This window comes from Eptatretus burgeri, chromosome 6 (genome assembly GCF_056783735.1).
Source record: "Eptatretus burgeri isolate ZD-2024b chromosome 6, Ebu_testis_v1, whole genome shotgun sequence".
Taxonomy (NCBI): Eukaryota; Metazoa; Chordata; class Myxini; order Myxiniformes; family Myxinidae; genus Eptatretus; species Eptatretus burgeri.
The window spans coordinates 99,725,814-99,739,650 of record NC_140966.1 but is presented as its reverse complement, the minus strand read 5'-3'; the positions used below and the strand labels follow the sequence as shown (position 1 = coordinate 99,739,650).

Below are 13,837 nucleotides of genomic sequence, written 5' to 3'. Positions count from 1 at the left end.
ATTTAATGAATATAATGCATGGCTTTTGTGACCAGTGCAAGTCAGAATGTCAGAATGCAATGTTGTTCTTTATCAATGCTGAGAACATGCCAAAGTAATGATTCACTCCCTTGATCTGTGTAACTGTCTGTACCTCCAAACCCTGTGAGAACTTGAGGGGCTGTTGTGCTCTTTTTTGATGGGCTGTACTTGGGCCTTGCCTACTGGAACCAACATTATTATTCCCACGCTTTCGAAGAAAAGCGGGAATATTGTGATTGTCTCCGCCATCCGTACGTCCGTACGTTCGTCTGTCTTACCCTGTAACTCCTCCTACACCGTTTGAAATAGGAACTTGACACTTTGGGACATAGTAGATATATGTATGGGGAAGTGCACAACACTTTCGGATTTTTGATATGACCCCTCGGGGCCGGGCCAGAGGGGTTGGGGTCATGGGGGTCGATTTTTAAAAAAAAATAGAAATGAATAGTCAATCCATTTTGCAAGATAAAATTTCACTTAGCGTTAATGGGACAAAGCAGTGCGCGTGAGAATATGCGACGGTGTGCCATCGACAACATAGTTCTCGTTTCGACTGTTTCACTCCTTTACCAGTAGCAGAAAGCAGTTGTTTTGATTTAAAACTTTGAGAAAAGTTACTCTTTCCCAGATGAAAGGCTATTTCTCTTTTATCCTGCTTGTTCAATAATTTCCCCCACTCGTCCCTGCTGCAGCATTTCGGGCTTGGATTACGTCATTAATTTGAGAGTTTCATTGATGGAGATTTTTCCCGTATGTGCCCATGTACGGCAATGTATTAAAGATTCTCCTTTGTATGCTGAACCTGAGTGGAAATCGAGTTCATTTCCACCACACTCTCTTCTCAGAAACTACACAAATAATTTCAATGAAACTTGACCACAACCTTCATCACTCGTGATGTACCTAAGTTGTTCAAGGCATCAAAAAATTTAGGGTCTAAGGAGGTTTGCAGGGGGTTTGAGTGACTGTTACCCCTGATCCAGATGAACTTCAGGACAGGCAGTCCTGTGTTTTATATGAGCATGAGTGTCAAAATGGATCTTTAAACAAGTTCATTGCAATGAGACAAGCAGTACCTGCATAGTCTGCTTAAGCAATGCTATCAACCAGCTTGTTTAATAAGATGTACATTTCAGGAAGTCTAAATGCATAAACTTTTATTTAAAATGCAACTTATTTTCATATACTGAATGTTTGAATACATTGAAAAAAAATTTTAACCTTAAAAATATAATCAGTTCCTCATGATTAAAAGTATTCCCAGATACTTGAAAGAGAAAAGAAAAAAATAATAACTTTATATTTGACAAGTAGTATGGTAAAACAATGAATAGTTTGATGAGTAGTACGATAGGACAAAATGTTTGTTTGTTTTTACAAGTAAGAGTACAAAAAAAAATTCAAATTGGAGAATATAAAGTCGAATGGCAATTATTTCATCAGAATAATAAAATTAAATTGACAACCAAGTGTACCATTTGTCACCACCTAAAGCAGGCGTCGGCAACCTAAACCAGGCCGCGGGCCACCTCACAGGCCGCACCCCCCTCCCAACCCGAAAAAATAACAAACACACCTAAAATCAATGATAATAAATGTAATTGTAAATTGAACCTGAAGACTTGCAGTGATCACAATGTGGAACATATGTGGAAGAATCATATGTCCACATATGTTAAATTTGCCGTCGGGTCAGAAAAATGTTTCGCGGGCCGCACCTCATGGAAATCCAGACAAGGCGCCGCGGGCCGCACGGGAGGAGCTCGCAGGCCGCATTTGGCCCGCGGGCCGCAGGTTGCCGACCTCGGACCTAAAGAATCTTCATTATACTTTATTCTGGACCTGTATGTCAAAAGTTGATTTTAAAGCATTTATAGCATTTCATTCTTGAACTTTTCCTTTTTTCCCCACAGCAAAATTGTTGCAGTCTTTAAATGTGGTCGGATAGCAATGAATTTATTTTTTCATTCGTAAAATAATCTGAGAAACACCTGTTAATACATTACGGAACAGACAGAAAAAGCAGGTTTTGCAATTGAGTAGTATCACCTGACAGCAACATATTCACATCATAATGGTTGCTACAAACTGATGATAATTTTTTTATCAATAACATAATGAACTTATTATACATCGATATTAATCACATTTAATACTGTCTTTGTGGAAAGTGATAAATTGATCACAAAAATGGCATTGAGAGTGGTTTATTTGTCATTGTTTTCAACTCCCATTAATTGATGCATCTCTCCAGGGGTGAAATCAATGAGTTTCTGCAAGAAAAGATGAACATAAGGTGAATTTTGCTTCATATTTCATCACAAACATTGTCAACATTTGCACCTAAAATATTTTTGCTCACTCAGATTCCTTTTGTCTCCCGTTTTTCTATTATTGTGGAGTATCATATGTCTGTCCATTCATAATTTCCCTCTCCTTTGAGGTAATGGCTCATGTCATTTTCATGCCCTCTCTTATAACCCACAATGATTTTATTTTTACCTGCTCTCTGGCATTGTTAATGTATGCATTGGAAATCCACCCTTTTCCTACAACTCCATTTTCTGGCTTGTTTCATCCTCCATAATTTACTGCTTGCCATGTTCTACCTGAGCAGAAAACCTGCTTGACATTCAAATCCCAGAGAAGCAATCAGCATTTTCCCATGTTGTGCTTTTACTTCCGATTGCCATAAATTTATATTGTTACATGGAAGGGGGGTCCATAACTAGATTATGATAAGTGGAACATGGCCGTATTTAAAGTAGGTTAGATTGCCATATAGCAGGGATCTATTCGGCTGAGTTGTATGTAATATGTGATCTATGGGGGAGGTGAGTGTTAACCTTGCTGATAATCAGGGTAAGGTTGTGTAGTGTAAAAAAAAATTTTCAGAAATATTATCAGAAATAAAATAACAAACTGAAAAAAAAATTTTGAAAACTGAAACAGTATTATTTCTGGTGTTATCTCTTAATTCATTTCACATCTTGATATGAAGAAAATCACCAGCAAATGCAATTTGAAACAAGAAAAAGAGCAATCGGAGATTGCAGATCCTCGTCAGGTCTTCTTTTGAGTGGTGTATTTTCATTGGTTTTAGGGTAAATCCAAGATGGCTGTCAAACCATGTGACCAATGAAATCAGATGTGTGAACCTTTTGTTCCTCATGGACAGGCGGCCATACATGTAAAGTTTTACCTAGATCTGTTCAGCCACTTCAGAGAAGAAGATTTTTGAAGGTTTTTAAAAAAAAAACGATATGGCTGCCGAATCACGTGACCGATGAAGTCATTAATTTTTTTTTTCTGTGGACCATTTTATCCCGAAATGACCCTCCAAATTTTTCATACTGATCGGATGTGGCGTTCTACATGTGCAATGATGACATCATAACGAAGGCACCTATGAGTATTATCATTATCAAAATTATCATTCATAATCATAATGATCAATAAAACATTCCACATGAGTAGTTGCACCATTGGTGAAAATTTTGTCTCAATCCGACAAGCGGTTGCGGAGAAGAATACGAAAGTTATGTGCGGACAAACAAACAAACGAACCCAAATGCAATACCCTCTCCTTTGGCAAGGGTAACAAGACAGCATACAACAATGCAAGGCCTTGATGGGGTAGATATCTTGTTGATTTCTTTTACACAAGCCATTATACTGTGTGCGACACCTTCATAGATTAAGAAGACACTGATAATTCATCTAGGACAACCCCCACCCCCACCCCACCCCCTTGGGTGGCGTGAGGGATAGATCTGTGTAATATGAAAGCTAAATGTTGAACATTTTTTTTGAAATATCACGTGCACAAGCTAAGTTACGAGATGGTTCCCAAGGCAAAATAATTGAGCCAATCACTGCTGGGATCTAATACAGTTGAGATAATGTCATGATAAACAGATATCTGCGATATGAAAGCTAAATATTCAACGGCTTTTGAAATATGACGTACAGAAAAGTGCATGGATAGACAGACAGTCGGTCCTCGTTTTGAGTCCCAATCTCTCATGTTGTCAGAGGAGCGGAGGACAAACATTTTTAAACATTGGCACATGTATTTTTCATACAAAATTAATAACTCTATTTCATTGCTGTGCAAAGCTGGGTGTACGTGCAGTGTAATTATTTAAATGCATTTGAGTGAAAAACAGGAGATATAGATAAGGACAAACACATTATACCCTCAGGAATGGGCACAGCAAACATGGGCTTAATCCACATTGAAGGTGTAAATCAACTTGTGTTCACATTATATAAATGTCATGGTTAAATTAGAAAACTTTCATTTGTATTGTGCCTCAGGCCACCTGTGTGCTTCTTAATCCTGTAAGCCTTGCAGCTAAACTATCCAGCTCAAATGTGATTAAGGCCACCCAGGCATGCTTGTTGAATACGTTCTTCACTTATTATCCCCCGCCAACCAATGAAGTTGGCGGGGGATATAGAAATGGGTTCCGTCCGTCCATCCGTCCGTCACATTTCGTTTCTGGAGCTTAACTACAAATCCCCTCAAGATATATTTACGAAATTTGGTACACATATCAAGCAAGTAGTGAACTGGTGCCTTTTGATATTTAGAGATTTCCCCCCCAAAAACTTCTGTCACTTTCCATGGAAACAAGTTGGGTATTAAGAAATAATTGAGGTTAACCTTTGTTTCCAGAGCATAGTTGCAAAACTATTAACTATTTCTTTATGAAATTTAGTACACACATCAAGAATAAATTGAACTGCTGCCTTTTGTTACATGTCCTCATTTACTATGGCGGGGGATTTCGAAGACTTTGTCTTCAACGGATGCTAGTTATCGTTAAATCAGACAACATAAATTTAACCACTACATACAAGTCTGAAGTTTTAATCTTTCCTTGGGAGTCTTCATTATGCATTTAAGTTTTTTTCTGTTTCATTTTTTTCATTTTCATTTTCGAGAATTAAATTCGAACACAATGTTGTCAGGATGTATAGATTAATGTAGATTTGAGAATAGACGATCTATGTTATCGTAGATCTGCATATTGACTCACTCACTGGCACCCAGAACAATTACCATAGCCTCTCCTGCTCCTTCAGGGACAAACTTGGGGAACCATTTTGTTTAAAATAAAATTAAAAAGTGCAGAAATATTTAATAAATTAACCAATTGTATGTGCAAGAGCATTCTTTATTTCCATTGTTTTTCAATTATTGAAGTCATTTATTTTTTCTTTTTCTTTTTTTCAGAACTTTTCTTGGTGAAGTATTTAATACTCTTGTTTAAAATGTGATGGAGGGTATTAAATATTGAAGAATAATTAATTTGAATAGAGCATTAATAAACTGCATTTTGGTCCAGAATGGAGGTCGTGCACACCCCTCTGAGTATGGTGTTTCATTTGATACATTTACATCAAGGTTCGTGTAAGTTTTGAGCCAATGTAATTATTTACGTGAATCAAAGTGGCAGTATCCACCCACCCCATTCCCTTTCACTTACCTGTTTGCTCATCAATTGCCCTTTCCCTCTGCATCTCTTGCATCGATATTCTTCCAAAAAACATTCCCATTCTCTACCCACTCAGACACTCTCCCAAACTACTTTCTCTTTTAGCCTTGCCCCTTCTTTTCCTTTTATATCATTTTTTTAAACTATAAATGTCACTACATCCTCCCCCATCTCCCCCTCAGCCAATACTAGTGTAATATATATATATATATATATATATATATATATATATATATATATATATATATATATATAATATACACACACACGTTCCTGATCGAATGCAAAACAGTTTTGCTGAAAACAGCCTGAGCACAACAGATATTGTAAAATGTTGAAGGACAGAAGCTGAATCTGACAATTGAGTGGAGGATTGATTAATTATGTTTGGTCAAAATAGTTGAAGTTGTTGTTTCATATGCAGTCTATGGCTGATGGTTGCATCATTTCTGGAAATGCAGATGTGGCACTGATGCACTGCCCCTGTTCCCAGGAAGCTGGTACTCATTTTGCCGACCTCGAAAGAATGACAGGCTGAGTCAACCCACCTGGTGTTATTTCAACAGTGTGACAGGGACTTGATCTGAAGACCCTAAGGTCTTGAGCCAGCCACCTGACCTGTCAAGCCAACATCAGGCTCATAGTAAAGTTATCTGCCCACACTTTGGTCAGCTTTTGTTGAAGAGCCCACTTGGAAAGTGGAAGATTCAAGTGGGAATATTTGTTGACAAAAACAATTTAAAAAACAAAACAATGCTTCCTTCGTTTCAGCTTTTGAGAAGGAAACTGGCTGCTACATAGCATAGGATGAGGAAAACACCAGCACAAAGGACAGGAAATCGACAAACTGAAGGAATCATGGACTTGTACTCACCGATATGTCACAGACAAAACAGTAGGTATATCTCTTCCCTGGGGTCTTTTGCAGAATATTCTTGTCATAATAATAACGTAGGCCTCGACTCAACTTTTCGTAGTTCATAGTTTGCTTGTTTTTACGCTCTCCCCAGCGCCGTGCGACCTTCAGGAAAAATAAAGTAAAGATTCAGATTGAGGACCACCAAGGGGTACAAAATCATTGTCAAATTAAATAATCGTAATATACTCCAGACACACAGACACACACACACACACACACACACACACACACACACACACACACACACACACACACACATATATATATATATATATATATATATATATATATATATATATATATATATATATATATATATATATATATATATATATATATATATATATATATATATATATATATATATATATATATATATATATATATATATATATATATATATATATATATATATATATATATATACATAAATGTATATATATATATATATATATATATATATATATATATATATATATATATATATATATATATATATATATATATATATATATATATATATATATATATATATATATATATATATATATATATATATATATATATATTGGTGATTTCAATACAATAGACACTAAAGCTTATCGACTTGAACTCCTCAGGATAACACCGCAAGCAGATGAAGAAGAAGCACCAAGCTCTCACTGAAAAAGTGACAATGTGATGTCCTCAACATTGATTGATTGAGAGAGAGAAATTACTTGATTGGTGGAACTACAGAGCATCATGAAAAATGAGTATGTGGAAATTAACCATCATGAATAATGAATTAGGTGGAGATGAATCACCTAGAACTTTTCTTTTTTTGTGTGTAAATGGTCGAGGCTCGTATGAGAGTGAACACGCAACGCACAACAAGAGGGGCAGGAGACGATAGGGAAGTACAAAACAGTGGGGAACAGAGACATTAGGAGATCTGTGGAAGGGAGAGGGATGGGGCGGGGAATACGGGGTATACAAGATGGACACCACAGGGACTTTCAGGAAGGAAAGCAGAGAATTTGAAGGAGGTGGGTTTGAGGTGGATTAACAGGGGTAGAAAAGATCTTGGTAGAAAAAAATGTCCGACTGGCAGAAACGTAATGCTGATTAGCTGAGGACTCGTTGGGGGTTTTCATGATGATTCAACATTGACTGTGATACAGTTGTCACACAGTCAAGCCATCATAGTCACAATAGATATAAAGTTCGGACAAATTATTTCAGTTGACAAAGAATGGGGTTGGTTGACTTTATGAATGTGGCCTCCATTGCATGAAGGTGAGCTAAACTGCGTCCTCTAATCAGGATTTTTAACCAGCCAATACAATATTGCTCTGCACACTGAGGATTATTCAGTAAATGGTGACCAATTGCAGATTTTTTTTCAACAACCTCTCTTTGATCTGGTGTGCAGGCGAAAAGACTATTGCAACTCTGCAAACGAGGAGACCACTCCAAATGATAATTGCTGTTACTATGGAGTGGATGTGTCTCAGAGCAACAACAGCTCAGCCGCGAAGTGGTAGGCCACACAAGCTCACAGAACGGGAGCGCCGAGTGCTGAAGCGTGTAACGTGGAAAAATCGTCTGTTGTCGGTTGCAACACTCACTACTGAGTTCCAAACTGACTCTGGAAGCAACGTCAGCACAAACACTGTTCGTTGAGAGCTTCATGAAATGGGTTTCCATGGCCGAGCAGCCACAGACAAGCCAAAGATCACCATGCGCAATGCCAAGCGTCGGCTGGGGTGGTGTAAAGCTCACTGCCATTGGATGGAGCAGTGGAAACACGTTCTCTGGAGTGATAAATCAAGCTTCACCATCTGGCAGTCTGACAGACGAATCTGGGTTTGGCAGATGCCAGGAGAACGCCACCTGCCCGAATGCATAGCGCCAACTGAAAAGTTTGGTGGAGGATGAATAATGGTATCTTGCTGTTTTTAATTGTTCGGGCAAGGCCCCTTAGTTCCAGTGAAGGGAAATCTTAACGCTACAGCACACAATGACATTCGAGACGATTCTGTGCTTCCAACTTTGTGGCAACAGTTTGGAGAAAGCCCTTTCCTGTTTCAGCAAGACAGTGCCCCTGCACATAAAGAGAGGTCTGTACAGAAAGGGTTTGGCGAGATAGGTGTGGAAGAACTTGACTGGCCTGCACACAGCTCTGACCTCAACCCCATCGAACACCTTTGGGATGAATTGAAATACCGACTGCAAATCAGACCTAATAGCACAACATCAGTGCTCAACCCCACCAATGCTCTTGTGGCTGAATGGAAGCAAATCCCCACAGCAATGTTCCAACATCCACTGGAAAGCCTTCCCAGAAGAGTGGAGGCTGTAATAGCAGCAAAGGGGGGACCAACTCCACATTAATTCCCATGATTTTGGAATGAGATGTTGGACGAATGGGTATCCACATACTTTTGGTCAAAACGAATCTCTATATATATACACACACACACACACACACACACACATATAGATATATATATATATATATATATATATATATATATATATATATATAGTTACGGATTCAGCGGTGGCGGGATTCGCACCCGACTCTTGACCCCAGTGTTAAGGATTCAGACGACTGATGTCAATCACCGCCGTCTCCGGGGTTATAACGCCGGCTGGTTCGGCACAATTCTCGGGTTACGCGCCTCAGATCACGATACCAAAATACACCTGTGCCTTGCCAGCAAGGGGAATAGCCCCCGGCTACAGACTGGATTTGTCAGAGACGGAGCGGAGTCTCCCAGTCCGTAGCCCGTTTGGGTTTTATATTCAAATCGAGCGGATTGTTCCTCGGCGCGGCACGAACAAACCCAAAGTGGCAACTTCATACGAATCAGCCAGATTTATTGGGGACACATCGAGGAATGTCAGGTCAGGTTCGATTTGTGACCTGCGACAGGTACCATGTAAACCTGTACTAACCTGTTCCATGGTCGGGTTGTCGGCGACTAAACCGTCCCCCCCACCAGGTTTTCTGGTGAGGGGGGGTGTTTGGATATGGACACCCAGCAGGATTAAAAACAAAACCTGTCAAAGGGCGGAGGAGCTCCTTGTGAGCCAACGGCCATCCATATCTAGTGCCCAACTGTGTCTGCGGACGTCCTCCTGCAGTTGGGTCACTTCTTATTAGGAGGTTGGTGGCAGGATTTGCACTCCGGCCACCGTAAAACCCTTCATTCCGCAAAACGCAAAAACGCAAAAAAATCTGAAAACCCACTCCGTGGGAGTACCTCCTGTGCAGCTTCCCTTCGCAGGGCAGCTCACCGGATGACGGGATTGGGGCAAAGCCTTCGGGACCCCCAATCTTTGATAGGAGGGAAACCACGGGGTAACATCCCTGGGTCAGATTGCGGGAGAGTGTGTCGGAGTGGTGCTGAGGTGTCGTCCACCAGACGGCGGTCTCCTTGGGTTAACCTGAGGCGGTCCCTTCGGGTGGGTGCCTGGAATGTCCTATCCCTAAGAGAGGATGATCACCTGTCTCTGTTATCATCTGAGCTCAAGCGTTTGGACATCAGGATTGCAGCTCTCTCTGAGGTTCGGAGACCGAATTGCGGCGAGATAATGGTGGGTGGTTACACCTACTATTGGTCTGGTCGCTCTGATGGTTACCATACCCAAGGAGTTGCTGTAGCTGTGTCCAATAAGCTGACCCCAATGATAATTGAGGTAACACCGGTCAACGAGCGTATTATGAGATTAAGGATTCGTCACTCCTTAGGTGTCATTTCCCTGGTCTCTGTTTATGCTCCGACTGAGGCGAGTGATCTCACCGTGAAGGATGCATTCTACGCCACACTCGAGTCTGTGGTTGATCAGTGCCCCAGACGAGATACACTTCTAGTCTTGGGGGATTTCAATGCATCGACTGGAACTGATAGGGACGGTTATGAGGTGTGTGTTGGTCCCCATGGGTCAGGAACTATGAACCAGAATAGCACTAAGTTCCTTGACTTTGCAAGAAGTCATGGACTTAGAGTGGCTGGTTCATGGTTTCAGCGCCCACAAGCTCATCGCTGGACTTGGTATTCCAACGCTGGCGGTGTGGCAAAGGAGATTGACCATGTCGTCATTGACGGTCGTTGGAGGATGATCCAGAACTGCAGGGTCTACCGGAGTGCTCAGTTCCTCAATACTGACCACAGGCTTGTTGTAGCAACTCTAAAGCTGCACCTTAAATCCTGGAGAATGGTACCATCCCAGCCGAGGCTGGATGTTGCCAAGCTCAGGGATGAGAGAGTAGCTGAGGAGTTTGCGAACAGGCTGAGTGGACACTTGGGGGGTCTGGGTGCTTTGGGGGGTCCTGAAGAGTTGTGGAGCGCCTTCAAGACCACCGTCCTTGATGTTGCCGGTGGATGCCTTGGAGCTCACCGCAGGGCAAAGAAGAATTTTGTCTCTCAAGGGACACTGGATACCATTGACCAGAGTCACAGGGCCAGGCTGAATGGCAGAGCTGAGCTATTCAGGGAGCTGAGGCGTAAAACTGTACGTGCACTGAGGGTGGACAAGGAGGCGTATGTGCGAGGAATCTGTGAGGGGGTAGAGCATCACCTGTGGACAGGTGATTCTCGTCCCGCTTACAGGGGAATTCACGCATTACGTTCATCCAAGCCCATCCCTCGGAGCACTACAGTTCGAGCAGAGAGTGGTAGGCTCTTGACAGAGGAGTCTGAAGTGAAGGCCCGCTGGGCCGGTTACTTTGAGCGGTTGTACCAGGCTGATCCCCCAACTGTCGAGTTGGACGTCAAGGGTGTTACAATCCCTGTTGCTGACCCTCAAATCAACTGTGGTCCACCTACGCTTGTGGAAACACGGGCTGCGGTGAACCAGTTGAAACGGGGCAAAGCTCCAGGGATCTGTGGCATCCATGCCAAACTTCTCAAGGCTGGTGGAAATGCTGCACTCGTGTCGTTTCATGCAGTTTTGTGCTCTGCCTGGAACACAGGCATCATCCCAACTGACTGGAAGAGGGGCCTTGTTGTCCCTCTCTGGAAAGGGAAGGGTGATCGCCAAGACTGCAACAACTACCGAGGGGTGACGCTGCTCTCAGTGCCGGGCAAGGTATTTGCTCGGATAATTCTCGATAGGGTTCGCCACCATCTGCTTGAGCACCAGCGTCCAGAGCAGTCAGGCTTTACACCAAAGAGGTCAACGATTGACCGTATCCTTGCACTTCGTGTCCTCACCGAACGCAGACGAGAGTTTCGGCAGGGGCTGCTTGCAGCCTATGTTGATCTCTGTAAAGCGTTCGATTCAGTGAATCGGGATGTCCTCTGGAGGATTCTTGGTCTTCGTGGGGTGCCACCAAAACTGATCGATCTGATGTCTGAACTCTACTCTGGTACTGAGAGTGCTGTGAAGTGTGGTGGTACCATCTCTGACTTATTTCCAGTTGTTACTGGAGTTCGTCAGGGATGTGTACTTGCCCCCACACTTTTCAGCACTTGTATGGACTGGATTCTAGGGAGGATGTCGGAGAGATCAAGTTGCGGTGCGTCATTTGGGAATGTCAAGATCTCGGACCTTGACTTTGCAGATGATGCAGTCATCTTTGCGGAGACTTTAGACATTCTCTTGGGGGCCCTCGAGGTGCTGAATGAGGAGTCGGAGCCGTTGGGATTACGGGTTTCTTGGGTCAAAACTAAGATCCAGGCTTTCGGTGACATCTTGGATGCTGCTGTCCTGTCTGTGTCTGTTTGTGGTGAGGATGTTGAGGTCGTGGAGAGATTCACTTACCTTGGCAGTGATATTCATGTCTCTGCTGGCTGCGAGTCAGAGGTCAATAGACGTCTGGGTCGGGCCTGGGGAGTCATGGATTCACTGGATCATGGGGTGTGGCGCTGCCGGTACCTGTGCGGGAGGACGAAAGTCCGAGTCTTCAGGTCCTTGGTACTTCCAGTCTTGCTCTATGGGTGCGAGACTTGGACTCTGACCAAGGATCTGAGACGGAGACTTAATTCCTTTGGTACCAGGTCTCTTCGGAGAATCCTTGGCTATCGCTGGTCGGATTTTGTGTCCAACGAGCGGTTGCTGAGAGAGACTCGGATGAGATTTGTTACCTGCATAGTCCGTGAGCGTCAGTTGCGGCTGTATGGACATGTGGCTCGTTTTCCTGACTCTGATCCTGCTCACCAGATTCTCTCAGCGAGGGAGTCTCATGAGTGGAGGAGGCCAGTGGGTCGACCACGTGCCTCATGGTTGCAACAGGTTGACCATCATCTCAAGGAGATGGGGATGGGCCTGGCATCTGCCTGGGGGATGGCCAGACGGAGGCCCCTGGAGTACCGGCAGAAAGTGGACGCAGCGACGTGCTGTTCTGGCACATGCTCCCATACCTGACCTGACCTGACATCGAGGAACACAACACAAGCAAAGAATTCACGACAATGTTATAATCAATCTATAACTCGTTCTTAACTAGGGAGCTACGGATTACGGGTTTCGAAGGGGACCCAAGCGAGATAAACCTTAGACAACATGCAGACAAGACACGGACAGCATGCAGACAAGACAGAGTATTTGGTGATGCTTCATGGACGAGAGGAAAAGTGTCAAAGGCCTGAATGTGGCTCGTGACAAGCCGATGTCCACGGATTCGAGCACCCAAGCTCAAACACGCCGCGTGGCAATATGGCGGCGGCGTCCATTTGTCGCACCCCTCACGCACGCAGCCTCGGCGCGTCCAGCCCCGTAAGGTCGACGGCCTAAGACGAAAGATCTGTGGTGGGTTTCAGCTGCTTTCTCACAAGGTCCAGTGTACAAGTCCAAGCCTGGCCTGTTCACCAGACAAGGCCAAATTGAGGTGTTGGGCTCCGCAGGCTGGGTCCATGCCCGAGGAGGAACAGCCGGCCAAAACCACTCTCCACAAAGCCGATCGCCCGACTCGAAGCTCAGGCAGATCCACCACTGCCTTTCCGGCACTCGCTCACCTCCCAGCCGACTGCAGACTCACACACAGCCAGTTCTATTCAGCCGATCGCAGACTTCGGAGCTCTCAGTTTCACCTCTGCCAATCGCAGACTCGGTGCTCTCAGTTTCACCTCTGCCGATTGCAGACTCGGCGCTCTCAGTTTCACCTCTGCTGATCGCAGACTCGGCACTCTCTTCTCTAGGCCACACCCTCTTTCTTTTGGGGCGTGCCCCTTTACGAAGCTGACAAACTCCTCCCCCTCCCAGAGCACTGGGCGGAGACTCCTTTGGAGAGGGGAATGAAGAAGAAGAACCGCTCGGTCCACCACCACTGTACGAACAATAAACAGCCTCTTACACCTCCCTACACACATGTAACGTCCATTTACCGAACAACCTGGCTAAACATGCATTTAATGGGGGATCTGGGCTAATCCTATATTTAATAACACACTAAGGGCCA

At 43.5% G+C, this 13,837-nt stretch overlaps 1 protein-coding gene and 1 long non-coding RNA gene across 7 annotated transcripts in view; one reads left to right on the top strand and one right to left on the bottom strand.

The window, feature by feature from the left end:
- Positions 1-743: 743 nt before the first annotated feature.
- Positions 744-13,837, bottom strand: part of LOC147025447 (protein C-ets-1-like) — a 64,539-nt gene continuing 51,445 nt past the window's right edge. For 4 of the 6 annotated variants that reach the window (XM_085886440.1, XM_085886441.1, XM_085886442.1 and 1 more), the window contains exons 10-11: positions 6,403-6,549; positions 744-2,297 (exon numbers count right to left, since the gene is read on the bottom strand). In XM_085886440.1, the coding sequence (XP_085742566.1) occupies positions 2,232-2,297; positions 6,403-6,549 (213 nt within the window). In that variant the 3' untranslated portion in view covers positions 744-2,231. The remainder of the gene's footprint in view (positions 2,298-6,402; positions 6,550-13,837) is intronic. The other 2 variants (XR_015059532.1, XM_085886444.1) reach the window with 2 other exon arrangements.
- The window catches only part of LOC147025448 (uncharacterized), a 30,558-nt gene continuing 18,950 nt past the window's right edge, over positions 2,230-13,837 (top strand). Inside the window, exon 1 of the long non-coding RNA XR_015059534.1 lies at positions 2,230-2,320. This is a non-coding gene — a long non-coding RNA (uncharacterized LOC147025448). The remainder of the gene's footprint in view (positions 2,321-13,837) is intronic.